Source organism: Euwallacea similis, chromosome 10 (assembly GCF_039881205.1).
Source record: "Euwallacea similis isolate ESF13 chromosome 10, ESF131.1, whole genome shotgun sequence".
Lineage (NCBI taxonomy): Eukaryota > Metazoa > Arthropoda > Insecta > Coleoptera > Curculionidae > Euwallacea > Euwallacea similis.
The window spans coordinates 4,871,924-4,893,789 of NC_089618.1; the positions used below are offsets into that span (position 1 = coordinate 4,871,924).

At 39.2% G+C, this 21,866-nt stretch overlaps 8 protein-coding genes across 9 annotated transcripts; 4 read left to right on the top strand and 4 right to left on the bottom strand.

The window, feature by feature from the left end:
• The first annotated feature begins 15 nt into the window (after positions 1-15).
• Positions 16-4,173, top strand: Sugb (Sugar baby). Its single transcript, XM_066394185.1, has 8 exons — positions 16-351; positions 1,347-1,517; positions 1,572-1,753; positions 1,814-2,216; positions 2,272-2,459; positions 2,514-2,975; positions 3,037-3,205; positions 3,777-4,173. The coding sequence occupies exons 1-8, from the start codon at positions 282-284 to the stop codon at positions 3,875-3,877; spliced, it is 1,746 nt and encodes a 581-aa protein (XP_066250282.1). The 5' UTR covers positions 16-281; the 3' UTR covers positions 3,878-4,173.
• Positions 4,174-5,103: 930 nt separating this feature from the next.
• CSN3 (COP9 signalosome subunit 3) lies at positions 5,104-6,915 on the bottom strand. The gene is made up of 8 exons (XM_066394346.1): positions 6,770-6,915; positions 6,475-6,717; positions 6,199-6,419; positions 5,929-6,144; positions 5,737-5,877; positions 5,515-5,685; positions 5,292-5,462; positions 5,104-5,243 (listed from the first exon to the last, which is right to left on the bottom strand). Exons 1-8 carry the CDS (start codon positions 6,822-6,824, stop codon positions 5,166-5,168), a joined length of 1,296 nt encoding a protein of 431 aa, XP_066250443.1. The 5' UTR covers positions 6,825-6,915; the 3' UTR covers positions 5,104-5,165.
• Positions 6,916-7,144: 229 nt separating this feature from the next.
• On the top strand, positions 7,145-8,858 carry LOC136411377 (uncharacterized). Its single transcript, XM_066393919.1, has 6 exons — positions 7,145-7,525; positions 7,575-7,606; positions 7,676-7,721; positions 7,790-7,878; positions 7,933-8,091; positions 8,144-8,858. Exons 1-6 carry the CDS (start codon positions 7,412-7,414, stop codon positions 8,409-8,411), a joined length of 708 nt encoding a protein of 235 aa, XP_066250016.1. The 5' UTR covers positions 7,145-7,411; the 3' UTR covers positions 8,412-8,858.
• A 23-nt stretch (positions 8,859-8,881) lies between these two features.
• LOC136411378 (EEF1A lysine methyltransferase 1) lies at positions 8,882-9,836 on the bottom strand. The gene is made up of 4 exons (XM_066393920.1): positions 9,674-9,836; positions 9,448-9,598; positions 9,096-9,305; positions 8,882-9,040 (listed from the first exon to the last, which is right to left on the bottom strand). Exons 1-4 carry the CDS (start codon positions 9,818-9,820, stop codon positions 8,907-8,909), a joined length of 642 nt encoding a protein of 213 aa, XP_066250017.1. The 5' UTR covers positions 9,821-9,836; the 3' UTR covers positions 8,882-8,906.
• Positions 9,837-10,041: 205 nt separating this feature from the next.
• LOC136411885 (lipid scramblase CLPTM1L) lies at positions 10,042-14,317 on the top strand. The gene is made up of 8 exons (XM_066394680.1): positions 10,042-10,379; positions 10,437-10,585; positions 10,641-10,794; positions 12,915-13,233; positions 13,288-13,476; positions 13,528-13,730; positions 13,794-14,045; positions 14,098-14,317. The coding sequence occupies exons 1-8, from the start codon at positions 10,126-10,128 to the stop codon at positions 14,174-14,176; spliced, it is 1,599 nt and encodes a 532-aa protein (XP_066250777.1). The 5' UTR covers positions 10,042-10,125; the 3' UTR covers positions 14,177-14,317.
• LOC136411886 (DDB1- and CUL4-associated factor 10 homolog) lies at positions 10,778-12,707 on the bottom strand. The gene has a single exon (XM_066394681.1). The coding sequence runs from the start codon at positions 12,476-12,478 to the stop codon at positions 10,922-10,924; it is 1,557 nt and encodes a 518-aa protein (XP_066250778.1). The 5' UTR covers positions 12,479-12,707; the 3' UTR covers positions 10,778-10,921.
• Positions 14,307-16,992, bottom strand: Ent3 (equilibrative nucleoside transporter 3). 2 transcript variants are annotated; one of them, XM_066394679.1, is made up of 9 exons: positions 16,635-16,992; positions 16,426-16,580; positions 16,250-16,378; positions 15,855-16,156; positions 15,604-15,796; positions 15,342-15,549; positions 14,997-15,217; positions 14,819-14,940; positions 14,307-14,757 (listed from the first exon to the last, which is right to left on the bottom strand). In XM_066394679.1, exons 1-9 carry the CDS (start codon positions 16,826-16,828, stop codon positions 14,713-14,715), a joined length of 1,569 nt encoding a protein of 522 aa, XP_066250776.1. In that variant the 5' UTR covers positions 16,829-16,992; the 3' UTR covers positions 14,307-14,712. The 2 variants fall into 2 exon arrangements, with proteins under 2 accessions (XP_066250776.1, XP_066250775.1); XM_066394678.1 differs by having other exon boundaries at positions 14,307-14,767; positions 16,635-16,991.
• Positions 16,993-17,492: 500 nt separating this feature from the next.
• On the top strand, positions 17,493-21,475 carry LOC136411465 (E3 ubiquitin-protein ligase ZNRF1). Its single transcript, XM_066394042.1, has 5 exons — positions 17,493-18,011; positions 18,604-18,839; positions 20,342-20,437; positions 20,522-20,627; positions 20,744-21,475. The coding sequence occupies exons 1-5, from the start codon at positions 17,863-17,865 to the stop codon at positions 20,799-20,801; spliced, it is 645 nt and encodes a 214-aa protein (XP_066250139.1). The 5' UTR covers positions 17,493-17,862; the 3' UTR covers positions 20,802-21,475.
• Positions 21,476-21,866: the final 391 nt, after the last annotated feature.

Sequence of the window (21,866 nt, forward strand, 5' to 3'; positions counted from 1 at the left end):
AAGGGGGATTAATTATTGTAAAATAACCTCAAATAAAAATTCAATTCTCCATTCACAATTCTCAGAATAACCCAATTAATCTCGCTTCACCGACATTGACACGTGTGGGGCACACAACTAGAATAAGCGTCATTACAACCACTTGCACAACAAACATATTTTTAAAATGTGCATTACGTAAGCAGTGCCAAACACGAGAAGTGCTCCTGTGTAAAGGGGGCTGTTTTCGACGAGAAACCAATCTTATTTCGGATATATAGGTGCCCTCGTTTCATCAAATTATGAAGATGAAATTTGAGGTGAATAAAGCATTGTTATCTATGAAGACCCACTACTTCTTGTGGAATGCTGGTAAGTCTTCGACATAACAAGTGAAGGATAATAGTGCCAAGGAAATTTAGATACATTCAGAGAGTTGTTCTTGAACATGATTAAATTATTTGATATCCAAAAGTCAGCTTTGTTAATTTATTAACCCTAAGCCAGTTGCATAACATGCAACTTCTTACATATTATTATAGGTCAATGTATAAACTAGGCTTGACATGAAGGGTAGATTATTGACAAATTGGTGCACAAAAAAATTTTTACTGTTTCAATGAATTTTTAAGTTGTATATACATGTGGCCGGACCTTCCTACCAAGAATTTTATTCAGTCCTATTTGACTGTTGTACTGATTTTTCTGACCTGGTTCATTTAATATCTATAACACCTATACATTTTTTTTAATAGATAATTGGGTTAATGAACGCTTGATTGAAAAATAGTTTATAAAACATCATAAATACCTAATGACACAGCATTGTGCCAATTAAATTTGTATTCAAGTTGCCAGCAATAATTGGTCTATTAAATGTATTAATCAGTGATTCTCAGACACAAATCAGCAGATTGATTCTGAAGGTTAAAGCAAAAAATTATAGGAAGATCGATAATTTGATGATTACTGCCTCACTGGACTTGTAGTAAATAGTTCTCTTTTAAGCATAAATATGCTTATGTTTAATATGGCAGGGAATATCAGTGTTTCTTTTTTAATATTGTTAGATAACAGTGTTTGTTTTTTAATATTGTTAGATAATATGTGTCCTTATCACATTAATTATAGTGCTAATCATACAATTACCTTCTGTTACACGTGGATAACATCTAAAATTTCAGCTTTCAACATAGTAAAAGTGGTGTGATTTTCATCTCCTCCTTGATTTTATTGCCACCAAGTTACTAATCATCATGATTAGCTGTATAAAACTACTTAAGATTGCTCTCTTCCAATGGGTCAAGATATCTGAAGATTTCCACTATAACTTGCATTCAACTAACAGGAATGAAAATGTCTTTCAGGCACTGGTCCTGTCACTCCCTACCTGTCTACCTACAGCAGACAATTGGGATTCTCAAGCACAGTAGTAGGTGTTATCTACACCATACTGCCCCTAAGCGGCATGATCGCCAAGCCAATTGCTGGAGCAATAGCTGACCGGTTTCACTGTCAAAAGTACTTTTTCCTATTTAGTAAGTCTCTCCCATACAGTTAATATCAGTAACTCTTAACAGTTGATTCCTCAGCTCAGTTACTGACAGCAGCAGCTTTCATGAGCATCCTCTATTCCCCCAAAATAGGCGTACGAGAAACTGCGGATTTTAGCTGTACCCGTCAGAACGTCTCCTTTCAAAATGTTGAGGGTGTAACCATAAACAGTGAGGTGTTTGACAGTATTCATAAACAAAACATTGACATTAATTGCCAGGTATTATTGTCACCATCAGACATGGCACTAGACAATCTTACTACATCATGGATATTTCAGTTGACCTGCCCCCTGTCAAGTAATGACTTAGAGGTCTTATGTGTTGATTGGCAGCTCTCGCAGTATTGTGGCAATAACACGACAAACGAAACCACATTCACAGCCCAAGTGCCACTGAATCAAACCCAACTTGTTAAATCTATTATGGTATTCAAAGTAGCCAATATTACGAAAGAGAACCGGGTTTTTAGTCCACAGTGCAATACGCGGAACATCACCAGTAGATGTACGGTCCAATGCAAACATGAAGATGTCGATAATTTATTGGAAAATAATCAGATTGAGGATGAAAGGGCTTATAGGACCTACCAGTTTTGGGTGTTTCTAGTTCTGATGGTCATAGGGTGGGTGGGGCAGGCAATTAATGTTAGCATCTCAGATGCCATCTGCTTCGAGATGTTGGGTGAGTGAGGATATTTCTGTCTGGCACTTCTCATAAGGGCCAATTTGTCTCCAAGGGGATAAACCGAACAGGTATGGCTATCAAAGGATGTACGGGGCCCTTGGATGGGGCATCCTCACTTTAATTGCCGGGATTCTCGTGGATGTCACCAGCGTGGGCAAAACCTACAAAGACTATACAATCTGTTTCTACTTGGGAGGTTCGTTTTTGATTGTTGATTTCCTCACCTCGTGCAGGTTAAAGGTGATTTCCGCTAGCTTTTTACATATCACAAAATTAACACTTATCTGATCAAAGTACGCTCAAACCAAATTGTCAAGCAACATAACCAGAGACATAGGCAAACTGTTGGTCAACATCAGGGTGCTGGTGTTTCTGATTTGGTGCGTGGCAGTGGGTATGTGTACCGGCCTCATGTGGAACTTCTTCCTTTGGCTCGTGGAGGATATGGGAAATGCGCGGAAAGACCCCCGCGTCCAGACTTTGAAGGGTATTCTTATGGGCGTGCAGTGCCTAGGAGGCGAGCTGCCCTTCTTCTTTTTGTCTGGAAAAATCTTGAAGAAAATCGGACACGTCAACGCCATGAGCTTGGTTCTCTTTACTTTGGGCGTGCGATTCATCTTATATTCAGTAATCGAGAATCCCTGGTGGTTTATACCCATCGAGTGCAGCAATGGGCTGACATACGGGGTGTTCTATGCCTGTATGGCTTCCTACGCCAGTATCATCGCTCCGATCGGGACTGAGACCACAATGCAGGTGCGTTGCCGCGAGATTATTCGTCGGTCAGGGAATTATTATAATAATTTTATTTATTCAGGGTATGGTGGGTGCAGTGTTTGAGGGCGTAGGCGCGTCCTTGGGCAGTTTATGTGGTGGCTACGCCATAGGCAGTGTGAATGGAACATTGACTTTCCGCTACTTCGGATTCGCCGCCCTTGGCATTTGTGTGCTGCATGTGATGGTGCAATGGCTGCTCAAATCTGCAGGTAATAAGCACCCTCACAAGGAGGATAAACTGTCCACTGAATCGATCGGTACATTAGCCAATGGAAAGTAATAGTTAACACGATATTGATAGTAGATGAGTGGTTTGCATTTATTTAGCATATATTATATATAATAATGTTCAAGCTTATTTTAATTTAAAGCACTTTACCCGTATAATGAAAGTGTCGGTTGTTATTGTTTGTTTTGCACCGATTCCTGACAAAATAACGGGTGATTAGCAGCTCGGTTGAAATGAGTCTTTTTTAACCTTTGAAACCTCATTTATTTGTTATCTCGATTTTGCGCCCATAACACGGTGCAAATCAAACACAGACTCTGGAATTACTCGGCCGTTTTGTCGCACTTTATGCCCAGTTTTTGGACATCTGATAACCATATATTCATAGACATAATTCAAATGCTTTTCATTTTATTAAATTATAATTTTTTTAAATGTCAAAATTTACTCAATTGCACGGCTTCTGTCTTCCGTTTTTCAACCACTTTGTACAACAGTCCAGTCCTAGAATAACACACTAATCTATAATCATCTTCTAACAACCTTAATAGATGGATCATCGCCGGTGATGGACAAGAAACACACGTTCGCAAAAGTCCGCCTTGAAGACCAGAAAGAACTCACCTCAATCGGTCCCCTCATCTCCAGATAGCATCTCGACAGCCACGCAATAACTAACTCCAGATTGTAGTTTTATAGCTGCTAGGGCGGATTTCCTCCTGATTCTATGGGTAGCATTATCAGGAGGCCACAACCCGTTTTTATAGTGATATTGAAATTATTCCTCAGAGGTTGAATCAGATCCGAATCTCACCTTTTTTTACTTACGTTCTCTTACTAGGACCACCAGGTGCGAGGAGAAGGAGAATAAAAGACAAAACTGCTTTGGCTTTATTGCATTTTAACAAGCGCTTAATCAGTTGGGAAGCAGCTAAATGTTACTTACCCAGAGAGTGTAGTGTTTCACGAGATTTGGATAGGATTCCTCCACACCACTTTTTAATTATTTATAGTATTTATTTTATATGTAATGTGATGAGTCTTACTTTACCAAAACTCGACTTTCGTGCAGCTACATTAGTCCTCTGTCGTCGTCAAAATAGGACTGAAACAGGGTTTTTTTTTATTAAGTCATTTAATGCACTAAAGTAGATAAGAAATAAGGTTACTTAATTGTAGAAAAAGTTCCTTTATGTTGTTTATCTAAGTACAAAGCCTGGCTAATTAACGAAATACAAAAGGAAATTTTGATACTTACGTTGGTTCGAGCAATAAGATGGCGACTAAATAATCAAGGCGATATGATGTACCTATCGCATATGTTATCCTCCTCCATCTAAGCTAATGTAATTAACTGGGTTCTGTACCGATTATTACAATAGTTAATTGAAGGTATTAAAAAGTACTGTGTTAATTTTATGACAAGAATAGGATTTGTGTGATTTTATTGCGTCAGGGCGAAACAAAGACAATTTTTATTCTGAGACGGCATTACTCTATTTAGGATGATTAAGGTCACATCTTTCAATGGCACCTATAGTTCATAATCCGCGTCAATATTGACTTTCCTAGCTCGTGATGATTTTATAATAAAAGAAATGTTTATGGCCTTATATCCAGTATAAGAAATCTCAAAATGTTTTTCAAATAAATGAATATAATGTTTGTCTAAAACTTTCGCGTTTTCTTGTTAATTCCTGTTTACACCACGTGCTTTGAGCACAACCAATTTTCTTGAAGAGTGATGAGTGCGAACTTGTCACTTAAAAATTTCGTTTTCACCAATTACTTTGTCCCGTCATCGAGGTCCTCCGGTTATCTTTTTTTTATGTTAAGACCCATGCGGGATTTAGGTGTCAATAAAGAGTAACGGCGTCATTATTACTGAAACTTCATATATTTATTTAATTTCAAAAAAAGAACACACTGAACAATAAATTCTACATGGCATAGGTGCTTTTCGATGGCTGCTCTTCCTCTTGTAATCCTGCTGACTTCTTCACATATTGTGGATTTACCTAAAACCACCCATTTGGCGCCATTTCTCATGGTTTAAGCTTCCTCACCTGTATCTCTTCATCCATTGCCAAAATCCTGTTATTAAATTCCATCCATAGCATCAGTTCATCTTCCAACGATTTAAGCACTCCGGGACCACTATACTTATTTGGCTCATCACTGAAAACCACCATGCCATCCTTTTGATTTATCATAGCGTAAATCTGGCGATCTTCAATCTAAGCTCAAGTTAATTTACTATAATTCAGCAATAAGCAAACTTAAACCAACCATATTTAAAATGTGTTTTTCTGCATCAGAGGGACTAGGCAGCCCCACTCGGCTAGCCACATCAGACAAGCTCAGAGTAAGGAACGTTTTTGTGAGCCGTTGTATATTTTTCTTGTACAGAACTGAAGAAACCTGCTTTACTAACCCCATGTTGTGGTCTCTTGTAAAGACCTGATATAAATAGACTTATAAATGAACTAAATGTGTAAATTAAAATAGTACCTCGCTGTGTCTAGTAATAATGGCGCTCAATTCGGCTGAATTATTAGTGACGAAAGCATTGGTCAGATCATTATAAGGCTGTGATAGTGGCTTGATGAATCTCATGACAACTTTGGAGGAAGACTTTGGAATTTGTTGCACCTGACAACAACAGGTATTAGAGGTTTGTTAAATTTTCAGGTTGATCCATACTTTCCCATGAAGCAACAGAGAGACTAATATAAACTTCTTATAGGCTTCAAGCATTATGTGAGAAACTGCATGTGCAGGTGTGGTAAGGGCCACTTCAAAAAAATATAGTGCCCTATCCAGATTTCTTAAGGCTAAGTATATTTTGCCTCCATAATAATAATACAGCAAGAAGTACTTAGCATCAAATTGGGGACTATTTGCATTAGTGTTACTGACCTAATCAAAATTTACTTAATATTTTGATTAATGTTTCAGTTTAAAGCAACTGACCTCTTGACATACACTAACAATATCAACATCTAGAATTTGCAGAGCAGGCTTGAAGCACTTAGCCAAGAGACACAACTGACACAAATCAGCATGAATCGATGTCAGCTGGTTGTCTGACAAATAATTTAGCCTAATAATTGCTTGTTTCAGCAAACTAATGCCTTTAATTGGGGATTTCTGCTCCACCAAGTAGTTTGTAAACCGATGACAGAATTCTGCAACTAAATTATAGATTTGCTTAACTTTGTTTTGCCAATTACCACACAGCAAACCTACAAAGATCTGGAGCAATTCTCACTTGCTCGACGCTACAATTTAGAATGAACTCTTGGGCTTGTATGAACAGGTTATCAGGCAGCGAAGCATTGGGGTTGCTGAATTTTGCCCAGAGCACTGCAAGTACCCCTAAAGAGTGCTGTTGCACGTCCAGCGTCTCGAGGACGTTATCTAAATGTTGGACGTTTTTAACCAGCACGTCGCTGGTCTTTATGATCACATCGTATAGTTCTCGAAAACTACCTGGAAATGGGGGTCTCAGGAAGCCCCAGGTTAACTTCAAATCGGCACTTACCGTGAATAGACAAGTTCCGAACAGAGTTTACGAACTGTTCTAAGGCAGATGCCATAATATCATAAGGTGAAATTAGATTTATTAACGAAAATACTTTAATTAATCAATTAATTGTTGTTGATTTTTTTTATCACTTTCGGTTTCTTCTTCGAGTTGTCAATAAAGTCAAATCTCATTTCGCAAAAGACACACTCACTACACTTGTTAAATTGACGGTCACGTGATCGGATCTGAAGTCCTTGGTATAAGATCAGGTGGCTACGATTGTTTACTAACGCAAAAAAGAGATCAGAATGAAACTGTTATGACTGGACATCTATTGCAGTGTTTACGAACTAGTTAGTGCCATTGTCATTCCGACATTTTTATTTTATTTGCAAACAAAACAAACCAAAATAAACCCACCTAGAAATTGACTAAAAGTTGTAGTTGCTACAATATAGGACAAACCGCAATACCTATCTACAGGCACATTTCTTCCACTCACATAACTACTGCATTCGCCAAAATGATCATATCTCATCAAACGCTGGATAGTTCCACGTCCCAATTGCTCCTCTGCAAGTAATCACGGATTTTCCGGACTGCTCGGCCCCAAATGGGGGTTAATCTGAACGCAGTCCATCCTGGACTGCCAAAACTATGGGAAATTGTTGCAGTGCTTGCTGGCCGACGTGTGGAAACCATGGAGCCTTGTGCAATTTCAAGATTTGGTCCTCAAACTCTCCAAGTGATTTCTCTTTTCTTGTCGAAGAGGTAGTATCCTGCTTTTTGTGTATTTAGCTCTGGACTTTTCTGTTTTCAGAGGCCGGACGTACAAGAAGCTGCAGCCAGAAGGTAAGTTGCAGTTAACTCAAGAATTAGATAAAATAATTTAATGTGTCTGTTCTTTCCTGTGCTCTCTAGAGGCATCATGGCGAGAATTTTCCGAAAACGGAGAAGTAAACAAAAGGTAAATTCCCTTGGAAGACATTTTTTTTATTGCACACAGTGTCAGAAGCTCAGATATTTATCTTCCAGCTGGGTTCAGCTGGAATTATGCAAGGCCTAATAAGACCCCAACTTTCTTACCATCGACTTCCTGAATCACAACGAGTTTCACCTCAGAGGTAAAACCAAAAGACAAAAATTTGTATTTCAATAAATTTTTACATGCTTCACAGTTCCTATATCAAAAAAGATATACAGATGCAATGCTTAGATGCCCGGGCACTTTTAAGCCGAACCAGCATTTCAACCCCAGACATTTCATTAGATTTGGAGTGGGAGCATGAGACATTGCCTGTTTCTTCCATAATACATGACCCTTCAGCCAGTTCATGGTGCGTTTACACCACATTTCTCTGGTTGGTGATGATAGTAATTTACACATAGGGTTACTTCCCAATATCCCTGGGAGGGGCCCGAAGTGAATCAAAGCATTCTTGGAGTTAACAACACCACGGAATCTGATTGTTCACACATCTCTTCTTCGGCAAACAGCCTGGAATGGGACAGTGTGCATAACTCCATTCATTCAGAAGCAGATGTGGATATGGACACCCAATTTTTGCTAAATGAGATTGATCGACTAACATTGCAGGCTTTGAATGAAACAGGAATTGTGGTTGAGGATGTGGGTTACTTTGACGAGGCCCTCTAGTTGGTTCTGTGGTTAAGTGTATACTTCGATAAAACTGTAAAATAAATAATTGTAAAGAGGAGTCTATTTTTGGAGGATATGATTTGCTAGATTATTGCACCCAGTGTAGTTGTTGTGTTTACACCAATAGTATATTATTTGTTGTTAGGTAAAGTACTGCTGTGTGATCAGAAGCATTGATACTTAAATTCCTTTGAGAGAATTTTTTATTAAATTAATGTAGCAAAACACACATGTTTATACATTACTATAGCAATAATATATCAGAGTTTATGAGTGTTAAATTTAGGGGACCAAATCCTTTGGTTTCACTGTACCTACAAAGAAAGTGGAAATTTCAATTCTAAGTAGGAAGAGAATGGTTAGAAGTGTATTAATGAACGTTAGAAATGTGCAATAGGATTAAGCCATTGTTCATGATTATCCCATCACTTTGCATAACATATCACTACTAAAGGAAATAAAACACAGTGTTACACAAGAAATATAACGCATTTATTTTCCTCTTTCCTGCACATGGAAGTTTGTAAAACACCGAAATTCATTGGCTAAATTATTCCTATGTTTAGGTTTAAAACTTATTTCTTGAAGATCCAAAAGTTTATTTGCTAACTCTGCCATTATTGCTCCTAAAATTGAAGATTAAATCCATTTCTTTACATGAACAATAAAAACTGCACGAACCTGTGCATAGGATGACTTTCTCTTTAGATAAATACTTAATGGTTGCAGCAGTTTTAGTTAAACACTCTTCGGACAAAAATGGTGGATCTGCTAATACTATATCATAGTAGCTGCTCTTGTCTCGATGTATGCTTAGTGGTGACTTATAATCATAGAATATGAAGTCTGGTCCAAAAGCGGCAAATCTCTTATCATATTCGAATAAAGTCACTGCAACACATTAGGTTAAGCACCTTAGAAACTTAAATTTTTCACGACATACTGAACCCTCAGTAAAACAACCCATGGTTAGGGTTCAGTTCAAGATTGTCATGTAATCAAATGTTCATGTCTATACATTACATAATTTTACCTTTAGCACTGGGGCCTGCCTTCCTTTTCATCTCTTGAAAAATTGTGGGACAAGAAACCAAGGCAATTTTGGCATTGAGCCCTACAGTGTCAAGAGTAATTTGCACTAACCTCTCGATGGTGCTGTCGTCATACCAAAATTGACTTAGTTGCTGCAATAGTGAGGCGTTGAGGACTATTCCATTTTAAGGGAGGATCCATTGAGGGAGCATAGGAGCTATATTTACCCAGTCTTCATCAAAAACCCCCTCATGGATATCATGGATTTGTTTCTCCTTTAATTCGCGTTCTTCTTGCTCTTGATAGAATTCCTGTAAGGCTGCGAAAGTAGCTGCGGATAGTTGGGGTACATCGGAATCCTCATCTGCAGACATTGTACTCGTTCTGATAATTTTGTTAAAGTTAAACCTAACCTATAAATACATTTTTGGGTACGACTTTAGCGCCACTTCTTCGCGCTATCTTAGCCGATCTGAATATAGTTCCTGCTCACTCTAACTTGTTAAAATAGATAGGCAAAATTGAAACAAAATTATTCTCCGCCTTGACTAAACATCGTAATTAATTGTCATATTAAAACATCAAAATCAACATATAAACAAACCATTTGACGTGTCTTTTTTTGTAAATAATCAGGGCCCCATTAACCGGTGCCCCCTTTCACTTTTTTTAACTTAAAATGAGATCTATTTTAACGGTTGTTGGGTGCATAGTTTTCGTATTCATAGTGGGCAGGTCCATTTGGGGTATTTACTCGATCTGGCAGGCCCCAAAGTGCAATCCCTTGCTAATAGAAGAACGGTGCTACCATTCCTTTTTAAATGACAACCCCTCCTTGGACCTACTAGTCTACCTTAGTGACAATTCCAAGACTGGCAAGTTCAACTTATCACTGTGGCTCAAAGAGTTTGACTATAGAAGTCAGTTGGAAAAGTGAGGGTTTCCTCTCAAGAACAACTACATAATCTCATTATTAATAAACAATTTAAGGGCTGTCACCATCAGTATTCCTAAAACTGTACGTCAAAATGGCACCTTATATGTGCACACTCTAATCATTCCAAGCAAACACACCCAAAAGTACCCAAGTAAAGAGTTCCAAAGACTGTTAGGGCTAGAAGACGTAACTTATATTAAAGGTTAGCCCTTAAGAGGTGTTTAACTGGCATGACATCAGTACCATTTGGTTTCCAGGTCGCTTGACTAAGTATGCAGTTCCTCAAAGTGCCACATTTAATCTGTTGAAGGAGGAAGGTTCCTTGAAAAAAAAAGAATTTAAGCCAGTTTCTCATCTGAGGAGTAGATATTGCTTAATAATGTGCACTGAAGAGTTGCATTTACCACATGGGTAAGAAAATGATTTATTAAAAATTTTTATATCGTACTTCCTTCTTTTATCTTATCAATAATTGTTACACTTACAGCAATAATAACCCTTCAATACAATAATATACAACAATATTGGAGATTCTAATCTACAACACAGGTTGGTGCCATTTAATCTCACTTCCCAAACAGCCAGTCACAAGCTGGTAATGCATTGGGTTAAATTTACAAGATACTACAATATCTCTGTGGTAATTGTTTGTTTCTAGTATAGTCTCTAATGGTCGGGCATTTTCTGGGATGCACTCAGACAATTCTTGGCAGTTTCGGCTGAAGGCTAACAGTCTTATTCCAGACTCATAAGGGGAACAAATCACTCTACCATCAGGGGAAAAAGAAAGCACTTTGATGAAGCCTTTGGCTACATTTTTCTCTTTAATGTAATGTGTGAGTCTACTCAAGTTTTTCACTAATTTGTTGCGCTCATGCTGGTGCTGTTTAAAGTAAGCTTCATTAGAGGCTTTCATGCCAATCAAGCCACTATTGGTAATAGCCATTTCTGCTTGGTGAGGCCTCCACTCGGTACTGTCATTCATGTACTCTTCCAAGGTAATATTACCCATCCACAGGTCAGTTGGTCGGGAATTTGGCACCTCTTCATCATCACTTGTCTCATTCTCCTCACTAATATCACACTCTTCAACATACTCATAAGCTTCCTCATATTCTTTTGCATCCCTCTCTTGAATGTCATGAACTGCAGTCCATTCTTCATCAATTTCTCTGTTGATATTTCTACTTACAGCACACCAGCCATAAGGGTGGATTTGTAAGGAAGAAATACATTCAGCTTCATTTGGAAAATCATCAATGAACTCTATTCGATTCCTTTTTTGTTTTTGACTAAATAAATAGTTATAGCTCACAACTACTGGGAATGCTTGATGGCTTTTTTGCATTAGTCTGTAGAGACCTGGTCTAAATGAGCGCAAGTCTGTTGCCAAATTCAATAAATTGAGATCGTGAATGATTATCATGTAGCCAGAAGTGGTGGAAATAATCATTTTCTTGCTGTCTGGAGTCAATTTCATTCTCATTAGTCCCTTCATTAAGAACACTTTGTCAAAAAGCATACCATTTTCAGAGTTTTCTTTTAAGTTCCAAGAATAAATAGTTCCATCAAATGCTGAGGTCACCATTACTTGATCTTGCTCTGACCATTCAATGTTTTTTACCCAACTCCTATGCCCATGCAAGGTTTTCAAACAGTTATTTAAATTCCTTATATCCCACAGTTTTATCAGAGTGTCATCTGACCCTGTAGCAAATGTTTTTTCATTTAAAAACTTTATACAATTCACACACTTTAGATGGGCATTTTCGATGGTTTTAATTCGTTTTTGGTTTCCGGAATCATGCAGAAGCACTTGCTTGGCCTCGCAGGCTGCGGCCAACAGCCTTCCATCGAGGTTGAATTCCAAATTGAATATTCCTCCTTGATACTGGTCAAACGTAGAACTCCTGCAACTCTGGCGAACGTCGAACGAATTATAAATGCTGCTTATTAGGGTGTCTGTGGAACCGAGGGGGGTTTTGAGTCCTAAAGATCTGCGGGTGATTATGTCGGGAACATGGGCGTACTGGGGTAGCTCTGATGATTTTTTCTTCAGTGCGGAGAGCAGCAACTCGGGGCTGAAGGAACTCATGTTGGGGATTGATTTCTCATTACGGATTTAATGAAAAAAACGTAGAATTTATGATTTTTGAACTTTAAAGGGGCAACTTGACTTGGGTCATACTGTTCGGCTGGATTTCTGTATACAATTATTGAGCCGGCTGTTCGAATTCTTAGGCTAGGTTTGAGACCGGTTGTTTGATTAATTGAAATATTTCAGTTTCTTCTGGAATTAAAGCAGTATTTAGAAAAGAATATGAACCATTATTGCTTAGCGCAAAGTAGTGACCTGGATTAAATAAAGTTAATTAAACTTAGAAATTGGCATTATTAGGTCGCTCTTCCGTGACTTTAACTACGTCGAATAACATTGAGCGTTTTTGTTGACTAATATTTAAGACTGTTACAATTGTCACGGCATATGAAATTTTCAGTTTATACGTTGCATTTTAATTTTATCGTTGCAGTGACATTCCCTATGAAATCGGCAGACTTTTACGCATAAACCCAAAAATGCAGTTCCTGCCACTGGCCAGCCAAGACTTCCTCAATATGCGGCTTAAAGATTTAGTTGAAGTTACCCCAGATAGCGAGTCTATGAACTTTACTTTCATCTACTCCCCTGTGTCCTTAGGCAAAAACAGGTTTTGCCTGCAAATGGAGGAGACCATAAAGGAGTTCGTCCATCTAGGCTTTACTGAAAAGGACTTGGATGAAGTCAAAGGGGTGTTCGGAGATACCAACTTGTATCTGCTATGCGCGACTATGGCAATTGGTAGCATCCATGTGTGTAATTTACTTGTAATTTTGCCTCATATATTCATAAACATAATCTTGCAGTTGCTGCTCGATTTCCTGTCGTTCAAAAACGATGTCAGCTTCTGGAAGTCTCAAAAATCCATGGCGGGCTTATCCACCAGAACCGTTCTGTGGCGAGCCTTTTCTCAACTGATAGTTTTCTTGTTTCTCTTAGATGAAGGGACGTCCTTGTTGGTGTTAGTTCCTGCTGGAGTTGCCGCTTTAATCGAGGTGTAGTTTGCACTGAGGGGGCTGGCTTATTTGTTGACATTGAACTTTCAGGTATGGAAAGTAACGAAAGTCTGTAAAACCAACATGAAAATCTCATGGAAGGGGGTGACATTCCAACGCGACAGCACTGAATCGGCTGCTGAGGCTGAAACTCGAAAGTATGACGAAGAGTGCATGAATTATTTAAGCTACTTGTTGTATCCATTGTGCTTGGCTGCAGCCCTATATTCCCTTCTTTACCAACCGCACAAAAGGTAACAGTTTTTCACGCTATACGCAAAAGGTATTTTTCCTTCATTAGGCATATCACTTTTCAGCTGGTACTCTTGGACGATTAACAGTCTAGTCAATGGCGTATACGCCTTCGGTTTTCTCTTCATGCTACCTCAGTTGTTCATTAACTATAGACTGAAGTCTGTGGCTGCCCTGCCGTGGAGGGCTTTCACCTACAGGGCTTTCAACACGTTCATCGACGACATATTCGCTTTTATTATCACAATGCCCACAGCTCATCGAGTGGCTTGTTTGAGGGATGACGTGGTGTTCTTAGTTTATTTGTATCAAAGATGGTAAGTTACTGAGACGCATCTGTTAGCTGAGTGCTGCAGCAATGTTCTCTAGGTTGTATCCCGTGGATGTTTCTCGTACCGACGAGGGAGGTGGAGAGGTAGCTGTAGAGGGAAAAAAGAAACAAGAGTGAAGAAGTTTAGTTAATATTGAGATTATTGATGCGTTGTTTTATTTATTTATATTTTTAACGTTTCTGCTTTTGATGGGTATAGAACGTAATGTTTCTGAGGGTCCTAGAATTGCGAACAAATAAATGTGAATTTTCAATAAACGAGTGTTTTTTTACGTATTTACTTGTTACAACAAGGTTAAATGTAATTGATACATACGCACATCATAATTTATTACGTAAATACTTATCTATGTGTCTGCTAATAAATCGGCATATTTAAGTAGTGTTTCTATAAAAAGATATGGGTTAAGCTTTGGTCTGGATTTATCCCAATTGATACTACTAGATTAAGACAATTATCTCACTGCATCTTTTTCCTCATTGGCTTAACCCAAGTTTCAGCACCATCAGTCGATATCTAACATTCAGTTACAAAACTATAGAACAACAGCATTTCCTATCTTAAATCAGACTGGTTTGCGTGTCATTACTGGCGTCGATGAAGGTGCCTGCACTCGTCGAAGGCAGTACCGTAGACCAAATAACATGAGTGGTCAGTGAGTTCTCATATACCTCGGAGGCAGTAGTGGCAAAAGCGTCTGGAACAGGCTGAAAATTACACTTTTACCTCAATGGCCCATTACTGCATTTGCCATTTACTAGGTTATAAGGCGCAATCGCGCAGGGATGGTCGTCGACCGGCCCCAAACCATTCTCTATGGAATAGGCTACCAATGAGCCTGCGGCTAGTCCGAACATGTACATCAGCGTCATCATGTTCCCTGTGTGTGCAGTTTATTATAATCAGTCTTATGTTAATTGCGCCAAATTTTTTAACCTGTCAGTTCCCGGTGTCTGTCGTCGACTTTGGTGGGCGCTTGAATCATAGGCACGCTCCCCAGTATGCCGTTGGTCAGCCCCAATATGATTGAATATATAAAGGCGGTGATTTCTGCTGAGAATTTGGGGCTGCGCCTGGGGGCCACGCACATTATCATTAAGGGAATCAAAATCAGCCTCATTATCGAACATTTCACTAAACGAGAGCCGGTCCAGTACCTAAATACAACAATTCGTAGGGTCGCTTACACCATTAAGTCAAGAAACCTAATTTGATTAAAATATTTTAACTTAAAAAACTGTAATTTTAAATTAATATAATTGTATTAAAGTCGATCCGCACCTGGCACCACTAGCAATCATTTTCCCAATCAAATCCGAAGCATTGAAGAGAGCCATCATTAAAATAGGCATCCAGCTGCCTAACGTGCAGCTTACGATTTCCGAGGCCACCCCCGGGTAAATACAAAGCGTAGCGAAATATACCAGACATATCGATAGCATGTAAGGATAAGTGGCTTTGGTCACTTCCCATCGAGCCTGGATTCCACCTGCACGACATTCACCCTCTTAGGAAAACATCACAAATATTAAAAAATTCATACGTTTCAGAGCAGTAATTCCCACTCCACTAGTGCTGGCACTATGTCTGCCCCTCACCACCACATCCTCCACCTTGTAGGTGGGCACTGGGGCCGATGGTTCGTAAGCAGGATTGGCGAAACTCAGCTGATTTCCCGTAGGAGGTGGACTTGTTTGGATCTTCAAAATTCCATATTGCGAGTCGTTAGTTTCAATCTGTAAATTATACTGAAACCGTAACCACGAAAATCGTCTCATGCAAAAATAAATGTACCAATCCCGCATCTTCTGTCGGTTCTAGAGTGATATGCGTTTTGGCCCTCTCACACAGAGCAATGTAGAACTGTATGAAATCGGATCTCTTTATTAAGTGGTACATGGCGAAGCATGTGAGCACCGTGGAAACTGACACCGTGAAGAAATAGACGGTACTGCCTCTCAACTCATTTACTATTAGTTTCGTTATTACTCGGACGATTGAAGTGAATACTCCTGAGGTACTTTCACCCACCATCACTGCTTGTGTGTACTTGGGAGGCAACATGCTGGTGTAGCCGTAGAAGCTCGATTGTTGGACTGAAACGAGGATGTTTAAGTTTATTAGCTCTTTTATGGGGACATTTTCTACAGAACGTTGCTACATGTGGCAACCAGTCTTTAAAATCCAACCTGTACATCCTACTGAGACTACAGCCACAGCTGCCAGGTTCACGGTGTATGAAGTCGCGGTGCCCCATGCCTCCCACCAAATCTCGCATACCACCACGAATATAAGGGTAATAAAGGACATTATGTACCCTGTAATATTGTCATAAGCAGGGGTTGTTTGGAAGGACATTTATTACCAAAATTTATCCTCGAATTTAGGGTAAACGTCTCCACCAAAAGATTATTTGTTAGAACTGTGAGGAGGGCCACCACAATGTACACCAGCGACATGTCGAAGACTATAGGAGTGGCGGGGTAACGGACTTTAAAGTAGTCCATAGCCATTATAAAGCTGCAAAGTGCAGTAGATGTGATAAGGGGACATTTGGGACGTGCATGGATTTACCTGTTGTATGGCAGCAAAAACCCCATCCCCCCCAGCACAAACGATAAATAGATGACGTTAAAGGAGTCCACCGGGGGGGAGATGTTGCCATAAGCAGCCCGGGCGTTGGAGAACCCATCGCTCTGGCGCTTCCTGGTTCTGCCTACCAATTTGGAGTAGCCATGGGCGTCTTGGCTGATGGTGTCTTCCACCATTTCCAGATGAGTTTTTCCAATTCACCGAATCATTGCCACATTAATGCGTTCATATTGCTGTTGAGATTTTAGTGAGATTCAGGAAGTCGTACATGTTTATGTCGCGTTACAAGGAACCAGGAATATTAGCCCTTCTGACGTCAGATAATCCGGGGGGGATCGATCGTGCGAATGCGCACACTAAAGCCAAAAGTTTTTAGAGGTGGCGGTTCAAAAACGGTAAAATTTTTTGTATTTTTTAAAGCTTTTTTTGTGTTAAGTCTCATTAAGGTTTGGATTGTTGTATACAATAGAGCTGATACTCTGAAATGCTAAAAATATTTAATTGGTTCAGGACTGCAGGGGTCGATAAAAAAGTTGTTTATTTTTGTTTTTTTTTTATATTAGTACGATTTAGTTTCTATGGGGCACGATAAATACTTTTTTTTAATTATTATTAATTTAGCGGCAATTTTAAAACATTATTGTTATTCGTGGCAACCAGTTATACGCTTTCTTTAATTTGCGCCATCTGTGGATAATAGCTCCAAATATGAATGTGACCTAATGCGTTAGATGAGTAGAGAATTATTATTCCTTTTTGTTTCGTATTCGTCCCAAAAAAGACAGAGCTACATTTATTAGTTCTGCAATTCCCGTAATGTCGCTACACACTGACAGTTGATTATAAGTTGTCAGTCGGTTTGAATTTGCAGTGTGACGCAGATCATGTCAACTTTATTAGTTTTTTTCCATTTTTCCATTAAAAAATCTCATTACCGTCACTCGGCAAGCGCTAAATTGCTAATTACAAATTCCCCGTAACCTTCCCTTCAATAAAATCGCGCCCTCAAGTTCCTTATTGTGCTCGAAAACAGGTCTTCAACAGCGGTCTCTATGTGTGGGGACATGGCCCCGGTACCACAATGGTTGTTTTTCATTTCCGCGAGAAAACAGCGTAGCGAGAACAATAAAATGTAACAAAACTATTCCAGAGCTTTCCCCTTAATTTAATAATAGGCCAGCACCTTGATTAAGTGGTGTAAACTCTTATAATGGGGGCTAAACTGAGCACTACAACTGAGGGGTCACAGAGCCCCAGAACTAGGGCTTTTTCAACCAGCAGCAGCACTGAGGTGGTTACCAACCCAGGATTTAGATTTATGCGTTCTTTGGGTATGGAGAATGACAGACAAAGGGCCAGGTAAGGTTCTTGTTGCATTTTCAATAAATTTGGACATTCACTTAAGCGTTGAAGCCAGCCCTGGTGTCACTGGGTGTCGGAATTTGACTTATCCATAAATAATGTTTTCAATTGTATTTTGAGTTTAAGTAAGCAATTGTGCAACAGAGCATGAGTGCACCTGTAATGCTTATGTTCAATTCTTCAATCGAAGTACAAGGTCAGTTTGACTGAACTGTGTCAACTAGATAATTTCTTGAATTTTCCTGTAAGAATGTCAAACTGTAGATATTTCCCTGCTGTACCCACAAATAGGATCATTACATGTATTTTTCCCTGGCAAAGTTTATTTTGGTTACCAGTCTGCACAAAGAGCAGATCAGCCAAGGAAAGAAAATAAACTAGCGCTTTAAATTGATTTCAAGGCTGCAGGCTGCAACTTGTTTATTATACAGGGTGGTTATCGCTCAGGTCATTGCCATCAACACTCATTGTTTTACATAACTCGAGAGGAAAACCTTAAAGCAGGGCTTCTTCAGGAAGTTTCACCAGAATGATTCTTCAGAACCCCCAAAATTGCCTCTCAATTTTAAATGACAAAAACCCTTTTCAGGTCTTTGTCCAGTGTCCCGGACTTGCATGGAAGCTCGGCTTCTGAGTCTCACCACACAGAGAATGGGGGTCCCAATTTGGGAGAGGCATCGATGACTGGAAGTCCTGGAGCAGACACAGACAGCAGCGTGGGGGAGGAAGGTGCCCATGGGGGCCTGATCGGGCATGCAGCCGCTGCAGCCCTCACTAGGGTCTATGCAGCCCACTCTTTGCCTGGACACATATGGAGCTTAAATGGTGAGTAAAAAAAATTTATTTATGGCGACAATTAAGTAATAAATAATAATGTTTTGGGTACGTTCCAATTTCACCAGTCAATAGCGGCAATTTTGCGATAAATGTTGTTAAGTGTCCCAACGCGGCACATTTGTTGCTGCTTATCGAAGTGTCATTGGCACGAAATTGTTAGTCCTAGACCTCTTAAGACGGATCTTCAAAATAGATCATACCTTGCGTTTTTGCCATTCAGTTGTGCATTGTTTTGTTAGGGAGGATGCTTAAATCACTTACACTCTAGAATCGTTTATCTTTCGAGCGCTCGTGGAGGTTTCTTGAACTCGTTGACGTCGCAAAGTGTGACTTGATAATTAATTTAATTAAATTATTAAAATTATCGCGTGTGTATTGAAATATCAAGTTTAAGCGCAGAACAGGTTTTTCAGTGTTGCACAAGGTGAAATATTCTTCTAAGAAATATAGTATTTCTCTCAGTGGTACAAAGTGACAAAACCGAAATGGGTCTTAGTTTTTCTCACCATCATGGTAACAACCACCATGGATTTAAGGAGAAACGTGACGGTGTGAGCAGTAACCTTTGGGGCCAGGAATTGGTTATTAACGAAAGAGGTATAGTAAAGCATCGCACCTGTGCAAAAAGTACCTCATTTGAATGATTCAACTTATTTAATTTATATCTCCAGTTACCCCTTAAACATACGTTGTGACAAGTGAGCTTTAAATTCGTTCTAGAAACCGTTATCGGTTTGTTTTGGAACGAAAATATTTGTTTCGGATAACAACTATTATTTTTATTCCGTCCAAATGCGGCGTTTTATTGTCGTCATGTTTTGCGTTTAATTTTTGCTTTTGAGGGCACGTTTTTTGAACAGAAATATGCTGATTATGAAAATTGAACGCAAAATAATGTAGAAGGTCTCGTTCCAGCTTTGTAATTACCACCGGAGTTTGTAATTCTGTTGCCCTCGTAGACGGCCTAGCGTCGGCGTAGCCGGGACGTCGGCGTCGAAGCCCGCCATTTCAGGCGTCGCTGTTGGTGTCTAGTGTCCCGGAAACTGTTGCATCCGGTCTTTCTCTCATCATTTTCGCAGCCTGTTTTTCTCTCGAATTTGCAGGTGTTATTATGCGGATTAGCAATTTATTTTAGACACTATGGGGGTCACCATAGGGTCCTGCTTACCAGAAGAGGACCCCGATACTGGTAGCAGTTTCCATCGCATGCTCTATGGTAACTTACATATTTTCATTTGTTAACAATTTAACATTAACGGGCCCAGAAATGGGTTGATTGTAATGCATTGCGGTTGACATATTGTGTTTGATATATGAACGAATTATTGATGATGAATAAAAATTGAAATGTGTCATTAGAAAAATTGTTGCGTGGTGAAGCTAGCAAGGTCACGGCTACTAATCACTTGGAAACAAGGGGGGTAGTAGAATTGTTTTTTTTTTAATGTGATATTACGGTCCGCCTTCAATCAATCAATGCTTTTTTGCAGGTATTAAATGTCCGGTGTGTAGCAAATTCGTCGTTCCAGATGACATTGAATGCCATCTAGTAATGTGCCTCACAAAACCCCGCCTTTCATACAACGGTAAGCGATAGTCTGCGTCTTTCGCTAATTTTCAGCGAATCTTGACAATATGGCGAACAGAACTTTTTAAAAATAATCTTGCAGAAGACGTGTTGACGGACGACAAAGGCGAGTGCGTGATTTGTCTGGAGGAGCTCAGCCAAGGTGACATTATTGCCAGGTTGCCATGCCTTTGTATATATCATAAATCGTACGTAGATTTATCAGGTTAACAAAGTGCAGATAACTTTGTCCAAGAGTTACAAGTTCTGAGAAAGTTATCTGTAGACTTTGATTTTTTTCATACACTAAATTTGAGCATTTCAGGTGTATAGACCAGTGGTTCGAGGTGAACAGATCTTGCCCAGAACATCCGGGGGACTAGCAACAGAATCTTAGAGTTTGAGGATGAAAGTTTGTAAATTAATTGTACATAATATCGTGGTGAATAGTAATAGGACAATGTTACAATGGAAAGAGACTGCAGTAATTGTGAAGATTTATTGATGATAACTATTAGGCGTAGGTGCGTTTTCGTTTTAAAAGTATTGACTATAGTGACTTCTTGGACAGTGTCAGTCAGTGTTACTACCAGCTCCGTAATAAGCTTCCACTAGGAAATTACCGGCGAGACCTCGTTTCTTTCTGTTCAATCGTTACACATCCTGTATGTAAACAAGTGTGTAAAGCTAGGATTTAAATATTAAAAATGAAAATTTATTTATGTTTTAACTATGGAATTCTGCTAAAGGAATTTGTCTTTGCCTCTCGTTTGAGACCCTTGCATACGTTATTCCAACCTGCACAAGGAGAAGCAAATCAAATTCCTTTTAGGTGCTGCTTGAATGTTGTTATTTTCAAGGTATTATAATTGATGGCTGTTTTGTTTTAAAGTTAAGGACTAAGCTAGAGGGTTCTACACGGTGACTTGGAAGTTTTACGTCTTTCGTTGCCTACTTCTGCGGTGGTGCCATATTTTATATTATGAAATGTTATACTATCCTTTAGAATGTATAATATAGTCACTAGGTTATTGAAAAAAGTGATACGTTTACAATATCATGGGCTTTATTTTTACCTCTGAAAATTGATTCCTGAACGGCGCCATCGCCTGGCAAACTGTGCAAGTGAGGTGAGACAATCAATAATAGTGTGAATGAAGCGTGGTATTTTCGCTATTGCACACGAGGGTGACTCGTAATCTACGAAGCGTGCTTTTTTCACATAGGCTGTGTAATCGCAGAATTGTTGATAACTGATGGAAAAAGTATTGCAACAGCGTCGATCTCAACTACCAAGGATAGGATCTCGACTTGGCTGACAATAGAAAAGCAAACATGAATTCTCATTTTATTTGGTACCAATCTAAAAATGAAAAATTTCATATTTTGTTTAAGAAAACCTTTATTTGCCACCACTGTTATTGTCGATCAATGACTGAAATCAAATA

Excerpts from the sequence above, each read along its gene's own strand:
- Sugb (XM_066394185.1), top strand. The coding sequence starts at position 282 with ATGAAGATGAAATTTGAGGTGAATAAAGCATTGTTATCTATGAAGACC. Across the intron at positions 1,518-1,571 it reads AAAGTACTTTTTCCTATTTA|CTCAGTTACTGACAGCAGCA; the intron begins GTAAGTCTCTCC and ends TTGATTCCTCAG. Across the intron at positions 2,460-2,513 it reads TCACCTCGTGCAGGTTAAAG|TACGCTCAAACCAAATTGTC; the intron begins GTGATTTCCGCT and ends ATCTGATCAAAG.
- LOC136411465 (XM_066394042.1), top strand. The coding sequence starts at position 17,863 with ATGGGGGCTAAACTGAGCACTACAACTGAGGGGTCACAGAGCCCCAGA. Across the intron at positions 20,438-20,521 it reads ACCCCGCCTTTCATACAACG|AAGACGTGTTGACGGACGAC; the intron begins GTAAGCGATAGT and ends ATAATCTTGCAG. Across the intron at positions 20,628-20,743 it reads CTTTGTATATATCATAAATC|GTGTATAGACCAGTGGTTCG; the intron begins GTACGTAGATTT and ends TGAGCATTTCAG.
- LOC136411885 (XM_066394680.1), top strand. The coding sequence starts at position 10,126 with ATGAGATCTATTTTAACGGTTGTTGGGTGCATAGTTTTCGTATTCATA. Across the intron at positions 10,586-10,640 it reads AGACGTAACTTATATTAAAG|GTCGCTTGACTAAGTATGCA; the intron begins GTTAGCCCTTAA and ends TTTGGTTTCCAG. Across the intron at positions 14,046-14,097 it reads GTTTATTTGTATCAAAGATG|GTTGTATCCCGTGGATGTTT; the intron begins GTAAGTTACTGA and ends AATGTTCTCTAG.
- LOC136411378 (XM_066393920.1), bottom strand. The coding sequence starts at position 9,820 with ATGTCTGCAGATGAGGATTCCGATGTACCCCAACTATCCGCAGCTACT. Across the intron at positions 9,306-9,447 it reads GGCAGGCCCCAGTGCTAAAG|TGACTTTATTCGAATATGAT; the intron begins GTAAAATTATGT and ends AATGTGTTGCAG. Across the intron at positions 9,041-9,095 it reads GAAAGTCATCCTATGCACAG|GAGCAATAATGGCAGAGTTA; the intron begins GTTCGTGCAGTT and ends CTTCAATTTTAG.
- CSN3 (XM_066394346.1), bottom strand. The coding sequence starts at position 6,824 with ATGGCATCTGCCTTAGAACAGTTCGTAAACTCTGTTCGGAACTTGTCT. Across the intron at positions 5,686-5,736 it reads TTATTACTAGACACAGCGAG|GTCTTTACAAGAGACCACAA; the intron begins GTACTATTTTAA and ends TATTTATATCAG. Across the intron at positions 5,463-5,514 it reads AAAAACACATTTTAAATATG|ATTGAAGATCGCCAGATTTA; the intron begins GTTGGTTTAAGT and ends ACTTGAGCTTAG.
- LOC136411886 (XM_066394681.1), bottom strand. The coding sequence starts at position 12,478 with ATGAGTTCCTTCAGCCCCGAGTTGCTGCTCTCCGCACTGAAGAAAAAA.
- LOC136411377 (XM_066393919.1), top strand. The coding sequence starts at position 7,412 with ATGGGAAATTGTTGCAGTGCTTGCTGGCCGACGTGTGGAAACCATGGA. Across the intron at positions 7,607-7,675 it reads CAAGAAGCTGCAGCCAGAAG|AGGCATCATGGCGAGAATTT; the intron begins GTAAGTTGCAGT and ends TGTGCTCTCTAG. Across the intron at positions 8,092-8,143 it reads GACCCTTCAGCCAGTTCATG|GGTTACTTCCCAATATCCCT; the intron begins GTGCGTTTACAC and ends ATTTACACATAG.
- Ent3 (XM_066394678.1), bottom strand. The coding sequence starts at position 16,828 with ATGGTGGAAGACACCATCAGCCAAGACGCCCATGGCTACTCCAAATTG. Across the intron at positions 16,581-16,634 it reads TTTTTGCTGCCATACAACAG|CTTTATAATGGCTATGGACT; the intron begins GTAAATCCATGC and ends TGCACTTTGCAG. Across the intron at positions 16,157-16,249 it reads AGTCTCAGTAGGATGTACAG|TCCAACAATCGAGCTTCTAC; the intron begins GTTGGATTTTAA and ends TCCTCGTTTCAG.